Source organism: Oncorhynchus kisutch, linkage group LG4, assembly GCF_002021735.2.
Source record: "Oncorhynchus kisutch isolate 150728-3 linkage group LG4, Okis_V2, whole genome shotgun sequence".
In the NCBI taxonomy this organism is placed as follows: Eukaryota; Metazoa; Chordata; class Actinopteri; order Salmoniformes; family Salmonidae; genus Oncorhynchus; species Oncorhynchus kisutch.
The window spans coordinates 82,272,349-82,299,781 of NC_034177.2; the positions used below are offsets into that span (position 1 = coordinate 82,272,349).

General features: G+C 44.3%; 1 protein-coding gene across 4 annotated transcripts; it reads left to right on the top strand.

Annotated features, from left to right (window-relative positions):
- The first annotated feature begins 1,253 nt into the window (after positions 1–1,253).
- Positions 1,254–26,644, top strand: LOC109879049 (uncharacterized). 4 transcript variants are annotated; one of them, XR_004209865.1, is made up of 5 exons: positions 1,254–1,554; positions 10,774–10,941; positions 11,323–11,414; positions 14,087–14,261; positions 25,814–26,644. XR_004209865.1 is itself a non-coding variant. In XM_031823806.1 (5 exons), the coding sequence occupies exon 1, from the start codon at positions 2,113–2,115 to the stop codon at positions 5,914–5,916; it is 3,804 nt and encodes a 1,267-aa protein (XP_031679666.1). In that variant the 5' UTR covers positions 1,561–2,112; the 3' UTR covers positions 5,917–10,941; positions 11,323–11,414; positions 14,087–14,261; positions 14,567–14,713; positions 25,814–26,644. The 4 variants fall into 4 exon arrangements, 2 of the variants coding, with proteins under 2 accessions (XP_031679666.1, XP_031679665.1); XR_004209866.1 differs by having other exon boundaries at positions 1,259–1,554; positions 10,840–10,941; XM_031823806.1 differs by lacking the exon at positions 1,254–1,554 and adding an exon at positions 14,567–14,713 and having other exon boundaries at positions 1,561–10,941.
- The last annotated feature ends 789 nt before the right edge of the window (positions 26,645–27,433 follow it).

A 27,433-nucleotide genomic window follows, 5' to 3' on the forward strand; every position in this document is an offset into this window, starting at 1 on the left:
TCTACCAAAAGGTAGCTATGCAGAGGATGCGCACAGTGCAACAATATGATGAAGTGTGGGGGTAATTTAATTTGTGGGGGGGGGGGTTTCAATTCCATCGGGGTGGAAATGGGGGAAGGTATCATGAGGGGATATGATGGAGGAAATATTACTATGATGGGTGATTCATCAATAAACACAGATGTTTATAATCTGAATAAAAATAAAACTCCTGGGAAGGAGGGGTCTAAACTGGCAACCCAGAGTAACCATACCTACAATCTAAGTCAGTCATGACAAAAAAACGTAACTCTTGACAGACACTGATAGCCTTTGAGTATAGAGATAATGTCCGGTTTCAAAAGGAAACGCCTTACTGATGAGTAGGTACAATAGATATTTTGTAATTCTGAAGAACCTGTGTATGAGAGTGACAATGGTGCCCTGCCCAACATTGCAGGCAATGTTCATCCCTCACCTTCCCAAGATGCTGGTGCTACTGCCAATCTTGTAGGCTGTAAGGGAGAAGAGGTTGAAGTTGAGGAGGTCGCAACGCTGCTGCTGGAGATCCTGTCACTTCAAACAATCAGAGATAGACTTCAATGACACCCTGTCTGGCATACAAAGCACCCTGCCTACCTCCTCAGAGGCAGAGGGTTTTAAACTGTTCCTTGAGGAATTGGTGGAGAGTGTGGTGCAGGAAACCAACAGGTATGCCCATAATCATATTACAGAAAACCCCAAGGCTCATTTCAAATGTATCAACATTCATAATGTCTTTAGCCTACTAAATGTGCATAATTTGTTTGCAAGTATTCTCATGAACTGAAAGAAAAGACTGTCGCTGGCATAAAAAGAGCCTCACATGGCTTGGAAAGGGAGGCTTACATTCTGCCAATTACATCCCATCAAAGCGTCACAGATTTGGAGTCAAGTTCTCTGTTTACGTGGCTCTCTGACAGGATATGTACAGGACCTGATCATCTACACCGATGCCACCACAGGTATAAGGCATTTTGAGGGTCTTGGCATATCTGGGTCAGTGGTGATCACCGTACTGCAGCCTTATTTATTAAAATATATTTATTTAAAAAAAAAAATATATATATATATATATATATATATATATATATATATATATATATATATATATATTTAACTAGGCAAGTCAGTTAAGAACAAATGTTTATTTACAATGACAGCCTAGGAACGGCCTTGTTCGGGAGAAGAACGACAGATTTTTACCTTGTCAGCTTGGGGATTCTATCTTACAACCTTTCGGGCCCTAGTCACTATAGTATCTGGTCAATATAACGGATCATCTGTGAAATAGTCAAAACCGAATTGCACGACGGGAGAATAACGTCACGTTCGTCTGTAGCTGTACCCCAACTAGCCACAACCACCTGACGAGGTTGCTACTTAAAAATTCCACTCCGATGCATGCTGCTGTTAGCTAGCAGGCGGTTTTAAGAAATAACGCTGAACAGATCTGTGAAGTCATCTTTTTGTGTCTCGATTTTCTTTAAACACAATGCAGGCCAAGGGATTTGCTGTAGTCCACCACCAGTAAAGGTAACGTTACGTTATTTTAGGTAGGTAGCCTAGTAGCAAACTTAACCCTAGCTAGCTATGTTATGGACAACTAGCTAGCTTGCTAACGATTGGTTAGTAGTTGCTAACCGCATTAACCTAGTTAGCAAAACACAATAAAAAGTTACATCTAAATAGCTAACTTTAGATACATCGCCAAATACGATTTAGGCGTTTGTTGTCATTTAGCTAGCTATCTAGCTATGAAGTTGGCTGGCTAGCTTGGTCAGATCAGTTGAATGGTAATTTGTATAGCCCATGTATGTATTGGAAAGACACGGGTAGTCGCAAATTGGTGAATTATATTTTTTTTAGCAGCGAGTCTGTTTCCCGGGTGGGTTTGAAATAGAACTTACAGTATTTATCAATATTAAATAAATGACTAATTGCTGCTGGTGACTGGTTGGACCGTAAAGTGACGTTGACTTTCCTTTTTAAAATAAGTTGTTCTGTCAGATATCTAACAATCGACTGTTTTCAGTTTAGAGATTGTCATCAGGGCTTTTTGATGAGTTTGTTTTTGTAGTTTATTGGTGCAAAATGGATGTTAAGATAGAGGACGATGAAGCAGAGAGATCCCAAGTAACCATTTGGTCTGATTCAATTAATTCCTGTATAGATTACCCACATTCTCCAGTGTCAGGAAACACCGAAACAAGTTATCTGGAAACCAAATCCGATTCAACATATGAACATAACTATACAGTGATCCAAACTACCAACAATTTATCAGACAGTTATTTTATTTCTGAGATTGATGTAAAGCTTGAGGAGAATGACATGGGAATATCCCCAACTGTCCCATGGTCTTCGTGTTCCTATGTGGGTTTACCAAAAGAGCATTCACATGTACCTTCCATCAGTTCCCAAACAACAAGTCAAGGGCAGATTTTACGTCTTTTCCCTGAAAAGACAGGCCCAAGTGATGGGGAGAATAATGCTGTCAAAGTGGTTTATTTCTGTAATGCCCAAGATCCCGTTAGCACATCTGAAGGGCATTTTCTCAAAGAGGAGTCATGGCATGGATCACCGTCCAGTGATATTCCCATAGCAAATGCATTCACCCTCTGTGGTTCATTTGAAGCTCAAATCAACCCATCTTCACAGGTGTTTAGCGTAAACCAAACCCAGACCAATAATGAATTGCCATTGCCTGCTGACAATGTTCATCTAGCAAGATATAGTCCTGACACTCCTTCTGTGCTAACCTCGCCTGCTACAGAAAGCGGCTGCAATTTAGCTGTATCTACTAGATCGAGGCCTATTCTTTCCGATTGTGAGCCGTTCAACTTTCCTTCTGATGAAGATGAAGACTACAATGGCGACGAAAGACGAAGACTGCAATGCCAAAAAACGATAGATGAGTATATACGGCAGTGTCGTGTCAGTTACTCAAGAAAAACCCCAAGACAGTTTGGAAGGTTTTTGAAAGTTCCATACCAGAAGTGCAAAGAACTGGGTGTAGATTTCAATGTTGGATCTGGAGCGAAACAGAAACTTGATCGTCATTTACTGACAAATGGTGTAATGGTTGAGGTGTCTCAATATGCTAGAGAGATTAGTAGAGCTCACCAGCATGTTATCTATGATATTCTAGAATACAACTTTGATCTTGGTGTTGGTAATGTACGATATGAATTTTCCTCCCGGACTTTGTTAAAACTAAAAGAAATGAAAAAGAATCACAGGTGGACACAACCTGGGTGGTTAGCAGAAGTGTTTGAACTTCCTGATCCAAAGACACTCAAAGCAACCAACTCCTCTCTTAAACGGGCAAGATCCAATTTGCATAGCAGCGTCTCAGAAAATCGAACACCCTTTGACGTCTGTATAAAGGAGGAGTCTGTTGTGGACTTGATATCTCCTCCGCATGTGAAGACTGAAAGCCTCTTTACTGAGACAGTTTTAACACGGTGTGCGGATGAGACTGCACTCCTTGGCCCTGAAAAGGGACCTAATGAAAAATGCACAAAGGATGAGGCTGATCTGGATGTGATCTATCCTCAACATGTCCAGACAGAAACCATCTTCACTCAGACAGACATAACAATGAAGCAATCCTTAATGATGCCCACACTAGAAGAAGCATTGGAGTACCTCTACCCTCTCTGTAAGGAAAAAGGACTTGACCTGGATGTGAAGTCTAAATGTGTGAAAATGGATAAACTTGACTTGCATCTATTGACCAGAGATGTCATGTTCGAATTGGCTGATTTTGCCTCAGATGTGTGTGGAACTTACAGGCAGGTTGTCTGTGATGTTCTAGAACAAAATTTTGATCTGGATTTACAAAGTGGGAAAACTGAGCTCGCTGAAGATATTATGCTTCAGCTACACGCTTTGTTGAAAATGACAGATAGACAAAAGCGAGTGAGATGTGGATATGACAAGGATACTTTCATGAAAAAACGACCCAAACATAAGAATCCCGCAGGGATTTTCCGTAGACTGAATTTCACTACAGCAACACTTGTGCCAAAATACCGAAGGCTGAAAGAAGTAACAAAAAGGAGGAGGTTGGCTTTAATGAAGAAAAAAAAAGAAATGGACACGTTAATAGCCAGGGCGTCGAAGGGAGGCAATTTGCTGGAAGTCAAGCTAGAGAGCATCTCTGATAAGATTGACCTTGCACTTTGTGCTGATGAAACAAAGCAAAATGTTACCAACTTAGAACATTCAAATGTGACGTTTAACACTAAAGAACTGGTGAAAGACTGCTACCCACTCTGTCATGAAATAGGTCTGCGCCTTGATGTTGCATCCAAACCTGAATTCACTCACTGTGGTTCATTTGAAGCTCAAATCAACCCAACTTCACAGGTGTTTAGCGTAAACCAAACCCAGACTAATAATGAATTGCCTTTGCCTGCTGACAATGTTCATCTAGCAAGATATAGTACTGACACTCCTTCTGTGCTAACCTCACCTGCTACAGAAAGCGGATGTAATTTAGCTGTATCTACTAGACCGAGGCCTATTCTTTCTGATTATTGTGAGCCATTCAACTTTCCTTCTGATGAAGACGAAGACTACAATGGCGATGAAAGACGAAGACTGCAATGCCAAAAAACGATAGAGGATGAGTATATAAGGCAGTGTCGTGACCATTACTCAAGAAAAACCCCAAGACAGTTTGGAAGGTTTTGGAAAGCTCCATACCCGAAGTGCAAAGAACTGGGTGTAGATTTCAATGTTGGATCTGGAGCGAAACAGAAACTTGATCGTCATTTACTGACAAATGGTGTAATGGTTGAGGTGTCTCAATATGCTAAAGAGATTAATAGAGCTCACCAGCATGTTATCTCTGATATTCTAGAATACAACTTTGATCTTGGTATTGGTGATGAAGTACGATATGATTTTTCCGCCCGGACTTTGTTAAAACTAAAAGACATGAAAAAAAATCACAGGAGGACACAACCTGAGTGGTTAGCAGAAGTGTTTGAACTTCCTGATCCAAAGACAATCAAAGCAAGAGACTCCTCTCTTAAATGGGCAAGGTCCAATTTGATTAGCAGCGTCTCAGAAAATCGAACACCCTTTGACGTCTGTATAAAGGAGGAGTCTGTTGTGGACTTGATATCTCCTCCGCATGTGAAGACTGAAAGCCTCTTTACTGAGACAGTTTTAACACGGTGTGCGGATGAGACTGCACTCCTTGGCCCTGAAAAGGGACCTAATGAAAAATGCACAAAGGATGAGGCTGATCTGGATGTGATCTATCCTCAACATGTCCAGACAGAAACCATCTTCACTCAGACAGACATAACAATGAAGCAATCCTTAATGATGCCCACACTAGAAGAAGCATTGGAGTACCTCTACCCTCTCTGTAAAGAAAAAGGACTTGACCTGGATGTGAAATCTAAATGTGTGAAAAAGGATCAACTTGACTTGCATCTATTGACCAGAGATATCATGTTAGAATTGGCTGATTTTACATCAGATGTGTGTGGAACTTACAGGCAGGTTGTCTGTGATGTTCTGGAACAAAATTTTGATCTGGATTTACAAAGTGGGAAAACTGAGCTGGCTCATGAGATTATGGATGTGTTAGGATCAGTTTTGAGGAGAAGGACACAGTTACAAGGTCAAAGGAGATGTGAATTTTACAAGGATACTTTCATGAAAAAACGTCGCAAACAAAGGAATTCTGCAGAGATTTCCAATAACCAGAAGGCCACTACAGCAACACTTGAGCCGAAATACCAAAGGCTGAAAGAAGTAACAAAAAGGAGGAGGTTGGCTTTAATGAAGAAAAAAAAAGAAATGGACACGTTAATAGCCAGGGCGTCGAAGGGAGGAAATTTGCTGGAAGTCAAGCTAGAGAGCATCTCTGATTAAGATTGACCTTGCACTTTGCTGATGAAACAAAGCAAAATGTTACCAACTTAAACCAATCATATGTGACGTTTAACACACATGGGTGTAAGAGTGCTACCCGATCTCTCATGAAGTAGGTCTGGACATTGATGTTGCATCCAAACCTGCACAAACGAAACTGGAATTGAATTTACTGACTAACAGTGTTGTTATCGAGGTTCATACATACTTGCGTAAGAATCGTTGAGGTAAGATTGGATTGGAAAAGATGGGTGGGTATTTTGTTTGCTCTCTGATATTCTAGAATACAATTTTGATCATAGTTTGCAAAATCAGAGACGTTATCAATTTCTATTATGGATTTCGAGTAAAGTGACGGTTCGGAAACACAAACCTGAGCTCTTGGGAAAGGGTGAAATGTCGAAAGAAGTGTTCATAATACCAAGTGTGATTTCAAAGCCGTGCAACAAAAAACAAACCCAGTGCTTTCAGATCATTTTCCTAAAAGAATGTCAAAGAAATCTCAGGGGAGAAAAGAAATGGAACAAGATGCAAGACTGGTATATCCTAATCATGGCCAACACTATCGCCACGAAGAGCATTTAATCAAAGATTGTTCATGGAATGGCTCAACGCCCATTGATATTTTGACAGGAAATGTATTCAGCCTCCCAGAATTGTCACTACGCATTGCAGAAAAGGGTTATTTTGAAAGTCAAGTCAACCCAACTTCAGATATTTAGCCAAACACCAACTGAACGACAACAGCAGGCCAACAATCTCCCAAAATATGGTACTGCCGTACCTTTTGTGCTATCCTCATCTGCTACAGCAATCGGCTGTAATGTAGAACTACCTACTAGTCCTCCTCTTCCAGCCAATTGTAAATCATTTGAACTTTCCCTCTGAAGTCTACAATGTCAAAAATTCAGAGGATGAGTATGAACTCAGCAGAAAAAGAAACGTCCTCTCACTGTCGACTGCATTTATTTTCAGCATGTGTAAATATTTGTATGAACATAACAAGATTCAACAACTGAGACATAAACTGAACAAGTTCCACAGACATCTGACTAACCCGTAATGGAAGAATGTGTCCCTGAACAAGGGGGTCAAAAGTAAGTCAGTATCTGGTGTGGCCACCAGCTGCATTAAGTACTGCAGTAAATCTCCTCACCAGATTTGCCAGTTCTTGCTGTAAGATACCCCACTCTTCCACCAAGGCACCTGCAAGTTTACAGACATTTCTGAGGGGATTGGCCCTAGCCCTCATCCTCTGATCCTTCAGGTCCCTGACGTGCTCAATGGGATTGAGATCCGGGCTCTTTGCTGGCCATGGCAAAACACTGACATTCATGTGTTGCAGGAAATCACGCACAGAACGAGCAGTATGGCTGGTGGCATTGTCATGCAGGAGGGTCATGTCAGGATGAGCCCGCAGGAAGGGTACCACATGAGGGAGGAGGATGTCTTCCATTTAACGCACAACTTTGAGATTGCCTGCAATGACAACAAACTCAGTCCGATGATGCTGTGACACACCGCCCCAGACCATGACGGACCCTCCACCTCCAAATCGATCCCGCACTAGGGTACAGGCCTCAGTGTAATGCTCATTCCTTCGACGATAAATGCGAATCTGGGGTTTGTGCCCAACATTGTTGCACAAACCCCAAACCCAACAACTGGGTTTGTGCCCAACATTGTTGCTGGTGATGTCTGTTGAGGACCTGCCTTACAACAGGCCTACAAGCCCTCAGTCCAGTCTCTCTGTCTATTGCGGATAGTTTGAGCTCTGATGAAGGGATTGTGCGTTCCTGGTGTAACTCGGGCAGTTGTTGTTGCCATCCTGTACTTGTCCCGCAGGTGTAATGTTCAGATGTACCGATCCTGTGCAGGTGTTGTTACACGTGGTCTGCCACTGTGAGGACGATCAGCTGTCCGTCCTGTCTCCCTGTAGCGCTGTCTTAGGCGTCTCACAGTACGGACATTACCATTTATTGCCCTGGCCACATCTCCAGTCCTCATGCCTCCTTGCAGCATGCCTAAGGCACGTCCACGCAGATGAGCAGGGACCATGGGCATTTTCTTTTGGTGATTTTCAGAGTCAGTAGAACGGTGTCTTTAGTGTCCTAAGTTTTTATAACTGTGACCTTAATTGCCTACAGTCTTTACGTTGTTAGTGTCTTAATTACCGTTCCACAGCTGCATGTTCGTTAATTGTTTATGGTTCATTGTGCAAGCATGGGAAACTGTGTTTAAACCCTTTACAATGAAGATCTGTGAAGTTATTTGGATTTTTACGATTTATCTTTGAAAGACAGGGTCCTGAAAAGGGGACATTTTCTTTTTTTTCAGAGTTTATTTGTCAGTGTCGTCAGTTGCTCAACCTTTCCCAAAATGGGCTGGAAGATATTTGAAAGTGCCAAGAAATAGGCTTAGAATTAATTGAATGTCGGAACTGGAGCAAAATATAATCTTGATTTGCATTTTTACTGACTAATGCTGTAATGGTTGAGGTTTCGGATTTAAGTAAGTGGATTAGTAGAGCTTGCCAACATGTCTGAGATATTGTAGAGTACAACTTTGATCTTCTTTTGCAAAAATGCGTAACGATATTACTTTAAAAATGGACAGAAGCAAGATTCATTAGAAGAGAAGAACCTGGGTGGTTAACATAATTGTTTGAACTTCCTGATCCAAAGACAATGAAAGCAGGACAATACTCTCTTACATGGGCAAAAAGCTATTTGCATACAGTGCCTTCGGAAAGTTTTCAGACCCCTTGACTTTTTCCACATTTTGTTAAGTTACAGCCTTTTTGTCAAATTGATTAAATTAAACAATGTCCTTAGCAATCGGCGTTCAAAAGTGCTACCCACGCTGCAAGGAAATGGGCCTGGACCTCGACGTTGCATCCAAAACTGCAAAAAAACGAAACGCAAATTTCAGTTACAGGTAATGGTGTAAATATTTAATAATAGAATGGAAAAAGGCTAAAGGATATGCGTCTTTTCTCTATGATAGTCCAGAATACATTTTTAATCTTAAAGTAGAACTGATAGCGTTTTAGCAATATGCAATCTTAGATCTGTTCATATACATCCCAGGAAGATTATATATATTTTTAAACGTTTTCTGACACGTGATCACTTGTAGATATGGTCATTTTTATAAATTCATTGAATGTTTGAGAATGAAGTATAGTAAGGCATTTGTGAAAATTCTATAAGAATATTGTCAGAGGACAGACCCAGTTTTTGAAATTATTTTTATTGACTGTTCAACTCAATCTGATCTTGGACAGTTTTTTTTTTAGTTTACCAGTGATTTTGTGTAGCCTACCACTTCGCGGCTGAGCCGTTGTTGCTCCTAGACGTTTCCACTTCAAAATACCACTTACAGTTGACCGGAGCAGAAATTTGACAAACTGACTTATTGGAAAGGTGTCATCCTATGACGGTGCCATGTTGACAGTCACTGAGCTCTACAGTAAAGCCATTCTACTGCCAATGATTGTCTATGGAGATTTTATACACCTGTTAGCAACGGGTGTGACTGAAATAGCCGAACCCACTTATTTGAAGGTGTCCAAATACTTTTGTGTTAACGGTTAAGTCTTTGAATAGTGGATTTTGCAGATTCCCTTGGCCTCCTGTTGGTTCAATTTGTTCTTGCTGTGGTTTATTTCTAGCCTTTTTTCTTTCAACGACATGTTCATTGACGAGCCTAACTTTTCTACCGTTGAAAGCCTCTGTAGATTAACCTTCTGATCTTTCTTTTTTGATGTAAATAAGGCGAACAATGATATTTTTGATAATTTAAGAGTTGGCCTAGGCATTGGTAAAAAACCTATGGATCATGTTTTTCTTTTTGTAAGTTTGTTTTTCAGCCATTTTTGGAGTGACTTATCTGTGGGCTAGTTCTTTTTTTCTTTTTTTTGAGGAGGAGAGATTAAGAAAACACAGCTTCAACACTTGCTTTGCAGTTACCCATACTTTTCTCTTATACGGTCAACTATGAAGTGAAAGTATTTTTAAGGACACTTTCATTGACATTCTTAGGTGTACCTCTGACACCTGTTGCATCACAAGGTATGCAAGTAAATGTGTGACAGATGCGCATTGCAGCTTTTTCTACTGCTTGCCATTCAAACTTTAAAACATGCAAACCGGTCTGGAATGGTGTGCTTGTATACAGTGTTTTGATACCAGTTATTCTAGAGCCCGACGGATATGGGATTTTTGTATCCAATTTTAGAGGGGAAATATTCACAGATAATTGATATTGGGCCTATATTTTTATGATTTTAGCTGGAATGAAACATTTAAATGTTTTCTGTATGGATTGTGATTAAAAAGATACTCAAAGAACATTTAATGTAAGCACCACAGAAAAATTAGGAGCACCAGAAAGATGCAGGAAAGAAAGTAAATACAAAATGTACTCTAGTGAAAGGAAGATATACCGCCCTGATTCCAGGAAACAACATGAGCCTCTGAAGACTGAGCGGCCCCATGCCAGAATGAGGCTAGTATTCCATTTGTAGGGCTGTAGCCACTGGTAGTTGTCACTTGCAAGATACAAAATTTTACGCTGGCACTGTGCTGCCTCTCGCCCCTAAGTGTTGCTTCAGTGAATGGTCCTTGCTATCCGGGATCCGTGAGACATCGCTACCGCATAGTTTTGAAACACCATGTAAACACTGAGAATGTAAAGCAACTTTTTTTTTTGTCTACCTGGCGTTTTTGTTACCTTTTTTTAGACAAATTAGTGAATGGTCTTTGTTTATTTTTTTATATATTTTTTTCATTTTGACTCCTATCCAAGTGCTTACAGTTTCGTGGATGTTTTTGTGATATTCATTTTTCTGAGCAGATGTTCGTTTCAGCCATTTTTGGAGGTTGATTTATTTAGTTTATTTTTGCTTTTTTATCCTGGGAGGATTAACACATTTTTTGAAGAAGTCTTCATACTTCTTCCATTTGTGGACTGCCTCAAAGGAGTTTCTTTCTGGCATACTTTGGAGTGTCTTTGGAACAAAGGGTATGTATCTTTTTATGCTTCATTTCTGTTCATGTTAACTGTTAATTAGCCTAACCAAGACTTTGCTATTTCAGGTTTCATCTTGTGTTATCATGTAGCGTTGTAAATATATATTTCTTAATCTCCACTCTTGAATGTATTTTGTAATCTTAATTTCCACTCTTGAATGTATTTTGTAATCACTTGGGCCCTCCCTTGAAGAGACCACTAGCCCCCAACCCCTAGAATTAGAAAGTATTTGACATGTGGTAATAGCTCCAGCATGCCTTCTGATGGACTTTCAGCATTTTAGCCATATTCTTTTCATATCTAAGTGTACGGGTTGGTAGTGTTTGCTGGATCCTGCCCTGTTCTGGTAACTGCATACTCATTTCTTCCCAGGTGCTGAGTCTCTGTGTCAACCGGCTGAGCATGCGCCCCAAAAGCAGGATGGTCTTTCTGTCCTCTGCCAAGTTTGATGGAACTCTACAGAAGTGAGTAGCCTACCTCAAAGCTCTGAAGGGGTGTTAGTCAGAGATTCAACTGGCAGCTTTATTATTATTTATTTTTTAAGTATTTTATTTCACCTTTTATTTAACCAGGGAGGCCAGTTGAGAACACCTTTATTTAACCAGGTAGGCCAGTTGAGAACACCTTTATTTAACCTTTTATTTAACCAGGGAGGCCAGTTGAGAACACCTTTATTTAACCTTTTATTTAACCAGGTAGGCCAGTTGAGAACACCTTTATTTAACCTTTTATTTAACCAGGGAGGCCAGTTGAGAACACCTTTATTTAACCTTTTATTTAACCAGGGAGGCCAGTTGAGAACACCTTTATTTAACCAGGGAGGCCAGTTGAGAACACCTTTATTTAACCAGGGAGGCCGGTTGAGAACACCTTTATTTAACCTTTTATTTAACCAGGGAGGCCAGTTGAGAACACCTTTATTTAACCAGGGAGGCCAGTTGAGAACACCTTTATTTAACCAGGGAGGCCAGTTGAGAACACCTTTATTTAACCTTTTATTTAACCAGGGAGGCCAGTTGAGAACACCTTTATTTAACCAGGGAGGCCAGTTGAGAACACCTTTATTTAACCAGGGAGGCCAGTTGAGAACACCTTTATTTAACCTTTTATTTAACCAGGTAGGCCAGTTGAGAACACCTTTATTTAACCTTTTATTTAACCAGGGAGGCCAGTTGAGAACACCTTTATTTAACCAGGGAGGCCAGTTGAGAACACCTTTATTTAACCAGGGAGGCCAGTTGAGAACACCTTTATTTAACCAGGGAGGCCAGTATTTGATACACTACTGATTTTGCATGTTTTCCTACTTACAAAGCATGTAGAGGTCTATAATTTTTTATCATAGGTACACTTCAGCTTTGAGAAGTATCTAAAACAACAATCCAGAAAATTGTATGATTTTTAAGTAATTAATTTGCATTTTATTGCATGACAAGTATTTGATACATCAGAAAAGCATAAACTTTTTTTGCAATTACAGAAATCATATGTTTTCATGTAGTTCTTGACCAGGTTTGCACACACTGCAGCAGGGATTTTGGCCCACTCCTCCATACAGACCTTCTCCAGATCCTTCAGGTTTCGAGGCTGTCCCTGGGCAATATGGACTTTCAGCTCCCTCGCAAGATTTTCTATTGGGTTCAGGTCTGGAGACTGGCTAGGCCACTCCAGGACCTTGAGATGCTTCTTACGGAGCCACTCCTTAGTTGCCCTGGCTGTGTGTTTCGGTTCGTTGTCATGCTGGAAGACCCAGCCACGACCCAACAATGCTCTTACTGAGGGAAGGAGGTTGTTGGCCAAGATCTCGCGATACATGGCCCCATCCATCCTCCCCTCAATTCGGTGCAGGTGTCCTGTCCCCTTTGCAGAAAAGCATCCGCAAAGAATGTTTCCTCCATGCTTCACGGTTGGGATGGTGTTCTTGGGGTTGTACTCATCCTTCTTCCTCCAAACACGGCGAGTGCAGTTTAGACCAAAAAGCTATATTTTTGTCTCAACAGACCACATGACCTTCTCCCATTCCTCCTCTGGATCATCCAGATGGTCATTTGCAAACTTCAGATGGGCCTGGACATGCGCTGACTTGAGCAAGGGGACCTTGCGTGCTCTGCAGGATTTTAACCCATGACGGTGTAGTGGGTTACTAATGGTTTTCTTTGAGACTGTGGTCCCAGCTCTCTTCAGGTCATTGACCAGGTCCTGCCGTGTAGTTCTGGGCTGATCCCTCACCTTCCTCATGATCATTGATGCCCCATGAGGTGAGATCTTGCATGGAGCCCCAGACCGAGAGTGATTGACCGTCATCTTGAACTTCTTCCATTTTCTAGTAATTACGTCAACAGTTGTTGCCTTCTCACCAGGCTGCTTGCCTATTGTCCTGTAGCCCATCCCAGCCTTGTGCAGGTCTACAATTTTATCCCTGATGTCCTTACACAGCTCTCTGGTCTTGGCCGTTGTAGAGAGGTTGGAGTCTGTTTGATTGTGTGTGGACAGGTGTCTTTTATACAGGTAATGAGTTCAAACAGGTGCAATTAATACAGGTAATGAGTGGAGAACAGGAGGGCTTCTTAAATAAAAACTAACAGGTCTGTGAGAGCTGGAATTCTTACTGGTTGGTAGGTGATCAAATACTTATGTCATGCAATAAAATGCAAATTAATTACTTAAAAATCATACAATGTGATTTTATGGATTTTTGTTTTAGATTCTGTCTCTCACAGTTGAAGTGCACCTATGATACAAATTACAAACCTCTACATGCTTTGTAAGTAGGAAAACCTGCAAAATCAGCAGGTTATCAAATACTTGTTCTCCCCACTTTATATATATATATTCATGTTTATAATTCTATTGTCAGAATGATTCAAATCAAAATATTACTCGTGTTACTGAGCAGGTGGGTGTGATGAATTCCGATAGAGACATGCTGATGGTTCCTGGGGTGAATGGACTCCATTTTGTGTTTACTGACGCAAGTGAACTCTCACGCATTGTCACTGTCAAACACAGGGTTGACCAGGGCTGGGAGGGTGTAAAACTATAGTACAATACTGTTTGTCTCCTGGGGTTAAAGGACTGTGTCTGTCATTGCGTGTGTCTGCTAATATGTATGATGTCATGTATATCTTCTCTCCAGACTACCATGGTGGTTTCCAGCTTCAGCCAGACTGGGACAGACTGGGAAGGGGAAACAAGTGAACAGATATTCGCCAGGGCAATCGCAGAATGGTCACCATGGAAACATACCACCTGTACCAGTTCAGGACATGAGATCGCCACGTTGACCATCTTTAAGACGAAACAGTCTCTGGGTGAGTATGCCCATCAGTCAGCCGCCCACTAATCAGTAGCCTAGTACCCTGCCCCACCAGTAGAGGTCAGTGCATCACCTGCTTATTGTTATTAATGGCCCAGTCTGAAAAAGACCCTTAGTAAGGCTATTTACCGTGTCTCTTTAGTCTACAGCAACAGTTGGTCATCTTCCCATGTAGATGCAGGATTTCAATCTTGCCAAAGATCAGTATCACAACTGATTCAATTAAGTCTTGTACTAAATACTATGGTTTTTAGTTGATTGGCAAAAGCCAACACCTACACTGGCACTCTGTCTCTACAGGTATCAGTATCTCAGGTGGGATGGAGAATGAGATGATGTTTCCAGAAGGAGCTGCCTCTACCAGTAACGTTCTGATGCTTCTTTAGGAGCTCACTGTAATATTCCGGCAGCTCATGCTTTAATCCAAGCTGAGCCATATAATACAAGGTGATGTGTTTAGCGGAATGTATTGGTCTGTGACGTTTGTAAACAACACTCAACAATACCTGAATGAAAAGACTTTGCTGGTGTGTCTGGCTTTTGTCTGACTGACAGTCTTATGAGAGGTAGAATGAGAGCGAAGGGGTGGAGAGAGGAAACTATTTTAAGACGCCTGCATGCTTCCCATCCAGAACAGTTTGCGTATACACTACATGACCAAAAGTATGTGGACACCAGCTTGTCAAACATCGCTATCCAAAATCATGGGCATTAATATGGTGTTGGTTCCCCCTATTGCTGCTATAACAGCCTCTGTTCTTCTGGGAAGAATTTCCACTTGGTGTTGGAACACTGCTGCGGGTACTTTATTAAAATATTTTTTTAACCTTTTATTTAACTGGGCATTCTTATTGACCCTGGCCAAACCCTAACCGCCCTATGGGACTCCCAATCACGGCCGGTTGTGATACAGCCTGGAATCGAACCAGGGTCTGTAGTGACTCCTCAGGCACTGATATGTAGTGCCTTAGACCGCTGCTCCGCTCGGGATTGTTCAATAACTTGCTTCCATTCAGCCACGAGCATTCGTGAGGTTGGGCACTAATGATTGCAGTCGGCGTTCCAATTCATCCCAAAGGTGTTCGATGGGGTTGAGGTCAGGGCCCTGTGCAGGCCAGTCAAGTTCTTCCACACCAATCTCGACAAACCATTTCTGTATGGACCTCGCTTTGTGCACAGGGGCATTGTCATGCATGAAACAGGAAAGGGCCTTCCCCAAATTGTTGCCACAAAGTTGGAAGCACAGAATTTTCTAGAATGTCATTAACATTCTTTAACATTTTCCTTCACTGGAACTAAGGGGCTCAAACCATGAACAGCCCCAGACCATTATTCCTTCTCCACCAAACTTTACAGTTGACGCTATGTATTGGGGCAGGTGGCATTCGTCACGTTTGATTCATCACTCCAGAGAATGCGTTTCATCTGAGTCCAATTGCGGCGAGCAGCCGATGCTTTGGATTGCGCATGGTGATCTTAGGCTTGTGCGCGGCTGCTCAACCATGGAAAGCCATTTATTTATTTTTATTTATTTATTTAGATTTTACCCCCTTTTTCTCCCCAATTTCGTGGTATCAATTGCTAGTAGTTACTATCTTGTCTCATCGCTACAACTCCCGTACGGGCTCGGGAGAGACGAAGGTCGAAAGTCATGCGTCCTCCGAAACACAACCCAACCAAGCCGCACTGCTTCTTAACACAGCGCGCATCCAACCCGGAAGCCAGCCGCACCAATGTGTCGGAGGAAACATCGTGCACCTGGCAACCTTGGTTAGCGCGCACTGCGCCCTGCCCGCCACGGAAGTCGCTGGAGCGCGATGGGACAAGGATATCCCTACCGGCCAAACCCTCCCTAACCCAGACAACGCTAGGCCAAATTGTGCGTCGGTCGGCCCACGGACCTCCCGGTCGTGGCCGGTTACGACGGAGCCTGGGCGTGAACCCAGAGTCTCTGGTGGCACAGCTAGCGCTGCAGTGCTCTAGACCACTGCGCCACCCATTTCATGAAGCTCCCGACAAACAGCTCTTATGCGTTGCTTCTAGAGGCCGTTTGGAACTAGTGAGTGTTGTAACCGAGGACAGACGATTCTACTGCAAATGTTTGTCTATGGAGATTGCAATGCTTTGTGCTCGCAGGAACAGGTGTGGCAGAAAAATCAGAATCCACAAATTTGAAGGGGTGTCCACATACTTTTGTATTTATGTTTTGTGATGATGATGTTCGTTTTGGTCATCAAAGGGTTTTTTCAGCTGTTCTTGCACACTTGTGTTTCTCTCTCCTTGAGGTGGATGGACTAAGTTCAGTGCCATGGTCTTCACCCCTTAGTTGGTCATTGGTCAACAGTAGGGTTTGTCATTCAATGATAGCCGACTCGTTTTCATGCACATTTTTTCACTTGAAAAATACTGCACCAAGCATCTTAGTTAGATATAAAGTTGAGGGACAAAGATATCCTTGGCAAAAACAGCAAAATTAATTACAGGTTTCTTGAGTTACTTTACATACATTTTTGACTATTTTGAGGAAGTGTATATTGACAACGGTGTCTGAAGATAGACAAACAGTACTATTTTCAAGGGAGTATGTGAGTACAATCGTTCGGTTCGTCTTGCCGAGTTCGGATGGGCACCAGCTGACCTAAAAATGCGGAAGTCACCTTGCTCACAGCTCTGTGAGGAGAATAGTTAACAATAGCTGAGTGTGAGTGTGCGTCTCCTGTATGATATGTAGGGTGTCCACCCACTCTACCCAGAGTTTTCCTTTTCCCCCACTCTACCCAGAGTTTTCCTTTTCCCCCACTCTACCCAGAGTTTTTCCCCCACTCTACCCAGAGTTTTTCCCCCACCTCTACCCAGAGACCTTCTACCCAGAGTTTTTCCCCCACCTCTACCCAGAGTTTTTCCCCCACCTCTACCCAGAGTTTTCCTCCCACCTCTACCCAGAGTTTTCCCCCACCTCTACCCAGAGTTTTTTCCCTTCCCAGTTTTCCCCCACCTCTACCCAGAGTTTTTCCCCCACCTCTACCCAGAGTTTTTCCCCCACCTCTACCCAGAGTTTTTCCCCCACTCTACCCAGAGTTTTTCCCCCACCTCTACCCAGAGTTTTTCCCCCACCTCTACCCAGAGTTTTTCCCCCACCTCTACCCAGAGTTTTTCCCCCACCTCTACCCAGAGTTTTTCCCCCACCTCTACCCAGAGTTTTTCCCCCACCTCTACCCAGAGTTTTTCCCCCACCTCTACCCAGAGTTTTTCCCCCACCTCTACCCAGAGTTTTTCCCCCACCTCTACCCAGAGTTTTTCCCCCACCTCTACCCAGAGTTTTTCCCCCACCTCTACCCAGAGTTTTTCCCCCACCTCTACCAGAGTTTTTCCCCCACCTTCTACCCAGAGTTTTTCCCCCCACCGTCTACCCAGAGTTTTTTCCCCCACCTCTACCCAGAGTTTTTCCCCCACCTCTACCCAGAGTTTTTCCCCCACCTCTACCCAGAGTTTTTCCCCCACCTCTACCCAGAGTTTTTCCCCCCACCTCTACCCAGAGTTTTTCCCCCACCTCTACCCAGAGTTTTTCCCCCACCTCTACCCAGAGTTTTTCCCCCACCTCTACCCAGAGTTTTCCCCACCTCTACCCAGAGTTTTTCCCCCCACCTCTACCCAGAGTTTTTCCCCCACCTCTACCCAGAGTTTTTCCCCCACCTCTACCCAGAGTTTTGTCCCCCACCTCTACCCAGAGTTTTTCCCCCACCTCTACCCAAGAGTTTTTCCCCCACCTCTACCCAGGAGTTTTTCCCCCACCCTCTACCCAGAGTTTTTCCCCCACCTCTACCCAGAGTTTTTCCCCCACCTCTACCCAGAGTTTTTCCCCACCTCTACCCAGAGTTTTCCCCCACCTCTACCCAGAGTTTTTCCCCCAACCTCTACCCAGAGTTTTTCCCCCACCTCTACCCAGAGTTTTTCCCCCACCTCTACCCAGAGTTTTTCCCCCACCTCTACCCAGAGTTTTTCCCCCACCTCTACCCAGAGTTTTTCCCCCACCTCTACCCAGAGTTTTTCCCCACCTCTACCAAGTTCCCCCACCTCTACCCAGAGTTTTTCCCCCACCTCTACCCAGAGTTTTTCCCCCACCTCTACCCAGAGTTTTCCCCCACCTTCTACCCAGAGTTTTCCCCCACCTCTACCCAGAGTTTTTCCCCCACCTCTACCCAGAGTTTTTCCCCCACCTCTACCAGAGTTTTTCCCCCACCTCTACCCAGAGTTTTTCCCCCACCTCTACCCAGAGTTTTTCCCCCACCTCTACCCAGAGTTTTTCCCCCACCTCTACCCAGAGTTTTTTCCCCCACCTCTACCCAGAGTTTTTCCCCCACCTCTACCCAGAGTTTTTCCCCCACCTCTACCCAGAGTTTTTCCCCCCACCTCTACCCAGAGTTTTTCCCCCACCTCTACCCAGAGTTTTTCCCCCACCTCTACCCAGAGTTTTTCCCCACCTCTACCCAGAGTTTTTCCCCCACCTCTACCCAGAGTTTTTCCCCCACCTCTACCCAGAGTTTTTCCCCCACCTCTACCCAGAGTTTTTCCCCCACCTTACCCAGAGTTTTTCCCCCACCTCTACCCAGAGTTTTTCCCCCACCTCTACCCAGAGTTTTTCCCCCACCTCTACCCAGAGTTTTTCCCCCACCTCTACCCAGAGTTTTTCCCCCACCTCTACCCAGAGTTTTTCCCCCACCTCTACCCAGAGTTTTTCCCCCACCTCTACCAGAGTTTTTCCCCCACCTCTACCCAGAGTTTTTCCCCCACCTCTACCCAGAGTTTTTCCCCCACCTCTACCCAGAGTTTTTCCCCCACCTCTACCAGAGTTTTTCCCCCACCTCTACCCAGAGTTTTTCCCCCACCTCTACCCAGAGTTTTTCCCCCACCTCTACCCAGAGTTTTTCCCCCACCTCTACCCAGAGTTTTTCCCCCACCTCTACCCAGAGTTTTTCCCCCACCTCTACCCAGAGTTTTTTTCCCCCACCTCTACCCAGAGTTTTTTTCCCCCACCTCTACCCAGAGTTTTTTTTCCCCCACCTCTACCCAGAGTTTTTTTCCCCCACCTCTACCCAGAGTTTTTTTCCCCCACCTCTACCCAGAGTTTTTTTCCCCCACCTCTACCCAGAGTTTTTTTCCCCCACCTCTACCCAGAGTTTTTTTCCCCCACCTCTACCCAGAGTTTTTTTCCCCCACCTCTACCCAGAGTTTTTTTCCCCCACCTCTACCCAGAGTTTTTTTCCCCCACCTCTACCCAGAGTTTTTTTCCCCCACCTCTACCCAGAGTTTTTTTCCCCCACCTCTACCCAGAGTTTTTTTCCCCCACCTCTACCCAGAGTTTTTTTCCCCCACCTCTACCCAGAGTTTTTTTCCCCCACCTCTACCCAGAGTTTTTTTCCCCCACCTCTACCCAGAGTTTTTTTCCCCCACCTCTACCCAGAGTTTTTTTCCCCCCACCTCTACCCAGAGTGGGGGAAAACATGCTTTGGTGATGACGTTTCACTTTCTTATGTTATAAAATACATTTGACCAAGACAAATATGATTCTTAATGTTCTGAATCGTTCAGTGGGGTCGTTCTCTGACATCATTAATATTATATCCTAGAAGTCATATTTCATAACCTAATACATCTGATAAAAAACACTGAGCTCTGTTGACAGAGCGGTGCAGACTCATCAGATTTCACGTCTTCAAAGTTGTTTCCGTGCGTCGCAAATAGCTAAATTAGCATGACACGAGCTGAATTAAATGTAAAAGGCTTTGAAAATAAAAAGCTTGTGGTACGCTCAGTGGTCCGTTAACATTTCACAGAGATACGCCTGTTTTTGTTCATATTAAAATGAACAGCATAGAATGAAATATGAAAATACAAAAAGGTATCATTGATATCGATCTTACCTCTATTGTTTTATGTCCTCCGGATTTGAGAAAAATGAGTTAGCCTTTTTATTCTCTCACAGCATCCAGCCGGGCTGACACGATGCTCTTCTCCTGATTTATGACCACTTTTCTCTGGCCTCCATTGATTTAGTCACTGTAATTTTGACCATCCTACAAGGGTAAAAACTCCAATAACCTTTCATCGGATTATGATGGAGACCATGGGGTTTCTTAGAGGAGTATCTACACAATTAACATATTATTTTACACATTGGTCAAAATGTTTTTGATTGGACACCCTATAATATCTTAGCCAGAGTGTATTACCAGAAAGAAAGATCCTGGATGATGCAGGGGGATCAGGTCAGAGGTTACAGTGAGGTGAGGGGGGGGGGGGGGGTGAAGAGATACTAGGTCACAGCTTAATTTATTGGTCACGTAGAGTTTTGCAGATGTTATCGCAGGTGCAGCGAAATGCTTATGTTTCTAGCTCCAACAGTGCAGTAATATCGTGTGTGTGTGTTGCTGCCGTGAACCTGGTGACATCACTTCCCAGGTCCGATTAGTGTCATACACTCTGGGGATCCGGTGTCGGCTAAGCCATTCAGTTTCTAAGAACTTCCCCTTCCACCTTTTCACACACACCTTTAAAAAATTTTTGAATCCGTTATTTTACCAGGTAAGTTGACTGAGAACACGTTCTCATTTGCAGCAACGACCTGGGGAATAGTTACAGGGGGGAGGATGAATGAGCCAATTGTAAACTGGGGATTATTAGGTGACTGTGATAGTTTGAGGGCCAGATTGAGAATTTAGCCAGGATACTGGGGTTAACACCCCTACTCTTATGATGAGTGCCATGGGATCTTTAATGACCTCAGAGAGTCAGGACACCCGTTTAACTTCCCATCCGAAAGACGGCACCCTACACAAGGCAGTGCCCCCAATAACTGCCTTGGGGCATTGGGATATGTTTTTTAGACCAGAGAAAAGAGTGCCTCCTACTGGCCCTCCAACACCACTTCCAGCAGCATCTGGTCTCCCATCCAGGAACTGACCAGGACAAACCCTGCTTAGCTTCAGAAGCAAGCCAGCAGTGGTATGCATACGCATGCGTCGGAGACCTTTGAGAAGGAGGGCGAGACATGGTTGGGAGAGAGAGGGAAACAGAGAGACATGGTTGGGAGAGAGAGGGAAACAGAGAGACATGGTTGGAAGAGAGAGGGAAACAGAGAGACATGGTTGGAAGAGAGAGGGAAACAGAGAGACATGGTTGGAAGAGAGAGGGAAACAGAGAGACATGGTTGGAAGAGAGAGGGAAACAGAGACATGGTTGAAAGAGAGAGGGAAACAGAGAGACATGGTTGGAAGAGAGAGGGAAACAGAGAGACATGGTTGGAAGAGAGAGGGAAACAGAGACATGGTTGGAAGAGAGAGGGAAACAGAGACATGGTTGGAAGAGAGAGGGAAACAGAGACATGGTTGGAAGAGAGAGGGGAAACGGAGAGACATGGTTGGAAGAGAGAGGGAAACAGAGAGACATGGTTGGAAGAGAGGGGGAAACAGAGAGACATGGTTGGAAGAGAGGGGGAAACAGAGAGACATGGTTGGAAGAGAGGGAAACAGAGACATGGTTGGAAGAGAGGGAAACAGAGACATGGTTGGAAGAGAGGGAAACAGAGACATGGTTGGAAGAGAGGGAAACAGACATGGTTGGAAGAGAGGGAAACAGAGACATGGTTGGAAGAGAGGGAAACAGAGAGACATGGTTGGAAGAGAGAGGGAAACAGAGAGACATGGTTCGAAGAGAGAGGGAAACAGAGAGACATGGTAGGAAGAGAGGGAAACCGAGACATGGTTGGAAGAGAGAGGGAAACCGAGACATGGTTGGAAGAGAGAGGGAAACCGAGACATGGTTGGAAGAGAGAGGGAAACAGACATGGTTGGAAGAGAGGGAAACAGAGACATGGTTGGAAGAGAGGGAAACAGAGACATGGTTGGAAGAGAGGGAAACAGAGACATGGTTGGAAGAGAGGGAAACAGAGACATGGTTGGAAGAGAGGGAAACAGAGACATGGTTGGAAGAGAGGGAAACAGAGACATGGTTGGAAGAGAGAGGGAAACAGAGACATGGTTGGAAGAGAGGGGAAACAGAGACATGGTTGGAAGAGAGGGGGAAACAGAGACATGGTTGGAAGAGAGGGAAACGGAGAGACATGGTTGGAAGAGAGAGGGAAACGGAGAGACATGGTTGGAAGAGAGAGGGAAACGGAGACATGGTTGGAAGAGAGAGGGAAACGGAGACATGGTTGGAAGAGAGGGAAACAGAGACATGGTTGGAAGAGAGAGGGAAACAGAGACATGGTTGGAAGAGAGGGAAACAGAGACATGGTTGGAAGAGGGAGGGAAACAGAGACATGGTTGGAAGAGAGAGGGAAACAGAGACATGGTTGGAAGAGAGAGGGAAACAGAGACATGGTTGGAAGAGAGAGGGAAACAGACATGGTTGGAAGAGAGAGGGAAACAGAGAGACATGGTTGGAAGAGAGAGGGAAACAGAGACATGGTTGGAAGAGAGAGGGAAACAGAGAGACATGGTTGGAAGAGAGAGAAACAGAGACATGGTTGGAAGAGAGGGAAACAGAGAATGGTTGGAAGAGAGAGGGAAACAGAGAGACATGGTTGGAAGAGAGAGGGAAACAGAGAGATGGTTGGAAGAGAGAGGGAAACAGAGACATGGTTGGAAGAGAGAGGGAAACAGAGAGACATGGTTGGAAGAGAGAGGGAAACAGAAACATGGTTGGAAGAGAGAGGGAAACAGAGACATGGTTGGAAGAGAGGGAAACAGAGACATAGTTGGAAGAGAGGGAAACAGAGACATGGTTGGAAGAGAGGGAAACAGAGACATGGTTGGAAGAGAGGGAAACAGAGACATGGTTGGAAGAGAGGGAAACAGAGACATGGTTGGAAGAGAGAGGGAAACAGACATGGTTGGAAGAGGGAGGGAAACAGAGACATGGTTGGAAGAGAGAGGGAAACAGAGACATGGTTGGAAGAGAGAGGGAAACAGAGACATGGTTGGAAGAGAGAGGGAAACAGACATGGTTGGAAGAGAGAGGGAAACAGAGAGACATGGTTGGAAGAGAGAGGGAAACAGAGACATGGTTGGAAGAGAGAGGGAAACAGAGACATGGTTGGAAGAGAGAGAAACAGAGACATGGTTGGAAGAGAGGGAAACAGAGAATGGTTGGAAGAGAGAGGGAAACAGAGAGACATGGTTGGAAGAGAGAGGGAAACAGAGAGATGGTTGGAAGAGAGAGGGAAACAGAGACATGGTTGGAAGAGAGAGGGAAACAGAGAGACATGGTTGGAAGAGAGAGGGAAACAGAAACATGGTTGGAAGAGAGAGGGAAACAGAGACATGGTTGGAAGAGAGGGAAACAGAGACATAGTTGGAAGAGAGGGAAACAGAGACATGGTTGGAAGAGAGGGAAACAGAGACATGGTTGGAAGAGAGGGAAACAGAGACATGGTTGGAAGAGAGGGAAACAGAGACATGGTTGGAAGAGAGGGAAACAGAGACATGGTTGGAAGAGAGGGAAACAGAGACATGGTTGGAAGAGAGAGGGAAACAGAGACATGGTTGGAAGAGAGAGGGAAACAGAGAGACATGGTTGGAAGAGAGAGGGAAACAGAGACATGGTTGGAAGAGAGAGGGAAACAGACATGGTTGGAAGAGAGAGGGAAACAGAGACATGGTTGGAAGAGAGAGGGAAACAGAGACATGGTTGGAAGAGAGAGGGAAACAGAGACATGGTTGGAAGAGAGAGGGAAACAGAGACATGGTTGGAAGAGAGAGGGAAACAGACATGGTTGGAAGAGAGAGGGAAACAGAGACATGGTTGGAAGAGAGAGGGAAACAGAGACATGGTTGGAAGAGAGAGGGAAACAGAGAGACATGGTTGGAAGAGAGGGAAACAGAGAGACATGGTTGGAAGAGAGAGGGAAACAGAGACATGGTTGGAAGAGAGAGGGAAACAGAGATACATGGTTGGTTGCTTTACTCTGACACCCCCCCCCCCACTATCTCCTGTTTTTTTAACTCAGCCTCACACCTCTCTGGCATGGCCTGATAGCTGGTCCTTATCTGGTGTGTCTGCTGGCTGTCTCCCACACACTGAGACCAAATAGTCCCTATCTGGTGTCTCTCTGCTGGCTGTCTCCCACACACTGAGACCAAATAGTCCCTGTCTGGTGTCTCTCTGCTGGCTGTCTCCCACACACTGAGACCAAATAGACAACTACAGCAGGCTTTCCTGTCCCCCTGTTCCTGTCTGAAAACACCATATCTTTTAGCTAGCCACCAGGTGTGTGTGTCTGTCTCTTTCTCTGTGTGTGTGTGTGTGTGTGTGTGTGTGTGTGTGTTTCTCTGTGTCTCTCTCTTTCTCTGTGTGTGTGTGTGTGTGTGTGTGTGTGTTTCTCTCTCTCTGTGTCTCTCTCTTTCTCTGTGTATGGGTGTCTCTCTCTTTTTCATCTGTGCTGTTAGCTAAGTAAGGTTACTGTGTAGTCAACAGCACCAGGATTATACTATTTACCCTGTCCTAGAGTTTTGTTGTTGCTGTCTCCAGACATAGGACCTGGAGTCTGGACAGTGATCCACTACCTACTAGGAGCAATGCCCATCTAACTAATGTTAACCACACTTACATGTGGATGATGCCTATTGGCTAGACATGGACAGGGTGAGAGAGAAAGGCCCAAAAAGAGCATCCATAAATGTTTACCTAAGAGGATGAATGAGATTGTCTAATATTCAAAATGACTTTGCACTTTAATCTGCTTTTTAGTTAAATGGATTGAAGTATTTTGGTGCTGGTATCAAATCAAATGTATTTATATAGCCCTTCGTACATCAGCTGATATCTCAAAGTGCTGTACAGAAACCCAGCCTAAAACCCCAAACAGCAAGCAATGCAGGTGTAGAAGCACAGTGGCTAGGAAAAACTCTCTAGAAAGGCCAAAACCTAGGAAGAAACCTAGAGAGGAACCAGGCTATGTGGGGTGGCCAGTCCTCTTCTGGCTGTGCCGGGTGGAGATTATAACAGAACATGGCCAAGATGTTCAAATGTTCATAAATGACCAGCATGGTCGAATAATAAGGCAGAACAGTTGAAACTGGAGCTGCAGCATGGCCAGGTGGACTGGGGACAGCAAGGAGTCACGGAAGGGAAGGCAGCAATGTTTTGGGTTAACCAATGCTAGGGGAGATGGAGATGTATTTTCAGTTCAAACAGGGCCCTGGTTTGGGGAAGGGACCTTGTAATGTCACATACCTCTGGCCTTGTGATTGTGCGTGACCCTTCATTGGGGCTGTCAGCCAGGTGCATCCTCAGTGAGCCCTGATGACATCACAGGAAGTTCCTCTCCTCAGGGTTCTAGAACTCTTCCTGCATTAAACAATGCATTGTGTGTTTGTGTTTTCAACATAACCTTCGGCTGAGGCTGAGTGTGTGTGTGAGCGAGTGAGCGAATATGGTAATGAATGTACTGGGATGAAGGAGAGCAGTAGATGCTGAGTGGGAGCCCAGGTCACTGCACAGTGTTGGCGTCTGCATCACCTTTAACCTGTCTTTGTGTGTCTCCAGGCGTGGTATGAGCTGGTTTCAGTGGACGGTGAGTCTCTGCAGCGTGTGACCCATCAGCATGCAGTGTTCAGTAACAAGGCCAAAGACCCCGTTGTGTTTGTCAAGATCCTCAAGGGACCAGCTGACGTGCATCAGAGGAGTCCACTGTCAGGCTTACACAAGTACTACACACAGTATTTTTATTGAACCTTTATTGAACTTAAAACTAGTCATTTTAAGGACAAATTCTTATATACAATGACTGCCTACACCGGCCAAACCCGGACGACGCTGGGCCAATTGTGCACCGCCCTATGGGGACTCGCAATCACAACCATATGTGATCCATTCTGGATTCGAACCAGAGACTGTAGTGACGCCTCTTGCACTGAGATGTAGTGCCTTAGACTGCTGCACCACTCGAGAGCTCAGTACTGCTGGCCTGTCTACAAGAATGCTCTGAGGTGCAGTTCACCCATCCACTGGAAATGGAAATGATTTGAAATGGTGGTGTTCAAACCAGAACGCATGTTGACTTAAAGAGGAGGAGGATTCCCCTGACGCAGATGGTTCGCTCCAGCTAGGCTGCAATGGAAGGGAATGGTCTATTCCCAGAGGAGAGGAGCATGGGTACCTCGGGACCAATAAGCATGGGTACCTCGGGACCAATAAGCATGGGTACCTTACCTGGGACCAATAAGCTTGCTTCTCCTCTAGGGCAAAAAGGTTCATGGTTGTTTGCATAGCAAACAGGAAATACTGCAAAATTAAAATGTTTTTTTTTACACATGTGGGACTACTGTGCTTGCTTTGTGTATAACAATAATGTGATAAATAGTATTTATCAAAGATGAACTTGATTATATGTATCCTTTTTCTTATATGAACTTATTAACATTTTTGAGAAAACACCCCTAAGAATAAAAAGGTTATCTAGCATTGTCAGGAGTCAGCAGCTAGCTATCCATATTAGCATATGTATCATCAAGGGACGGGGACTTTATTTTGTGAAAGCAGAGAACAAAAAACACACTTAACCACACACACACCGTTCCAGGAAGCATCTCAGTCCATGGACGTCCTGCCAGAGAGAGCCTTATGAGAGGTATAGTCCAGATTAAGCCTCTGTATAATGTCAAAGGTCATCATTGTAGTTTTTAATAGATATCTAGGGCATCTGTTTAAAGTAGTGTTTCTGGCCTGTTTTAAAACTGTTTCTGGACAACAGAGTCCATGTTTCGGGATCAGGCGTGATGACAGCTTTGTGGACTGAGCCTGTGAAGACGTAGGAGTTGGAGAACCTACATGTTAAATGCAGAATATGAGGACCAGTGGCATGGCTTAAACTAGGGCTGGGGTGAGAGAAGTTGGGGGTAGAGAAGATAGGAGAGAGGGGGTAGAGAGAAGATAGGAGAGGGGCTAGGACTGGTGAGAGGGAGTATATGGATCTGGGGCAGGGAGAGGGGCTAAGGCTGGGAAAGATTGGCTAGAGCTGGGATATAGGGTGGGAGACCGAGACTGCATGGGTATGGGAAGGTCAAAGGCTAAGTTTAGGTTCCTAACTCCAAAGAATCACCAGTGTAGTACATTATGCATAGTGCCTTTTACATTTATGAGACAAAGGGCCTGAGTGATGCTTAC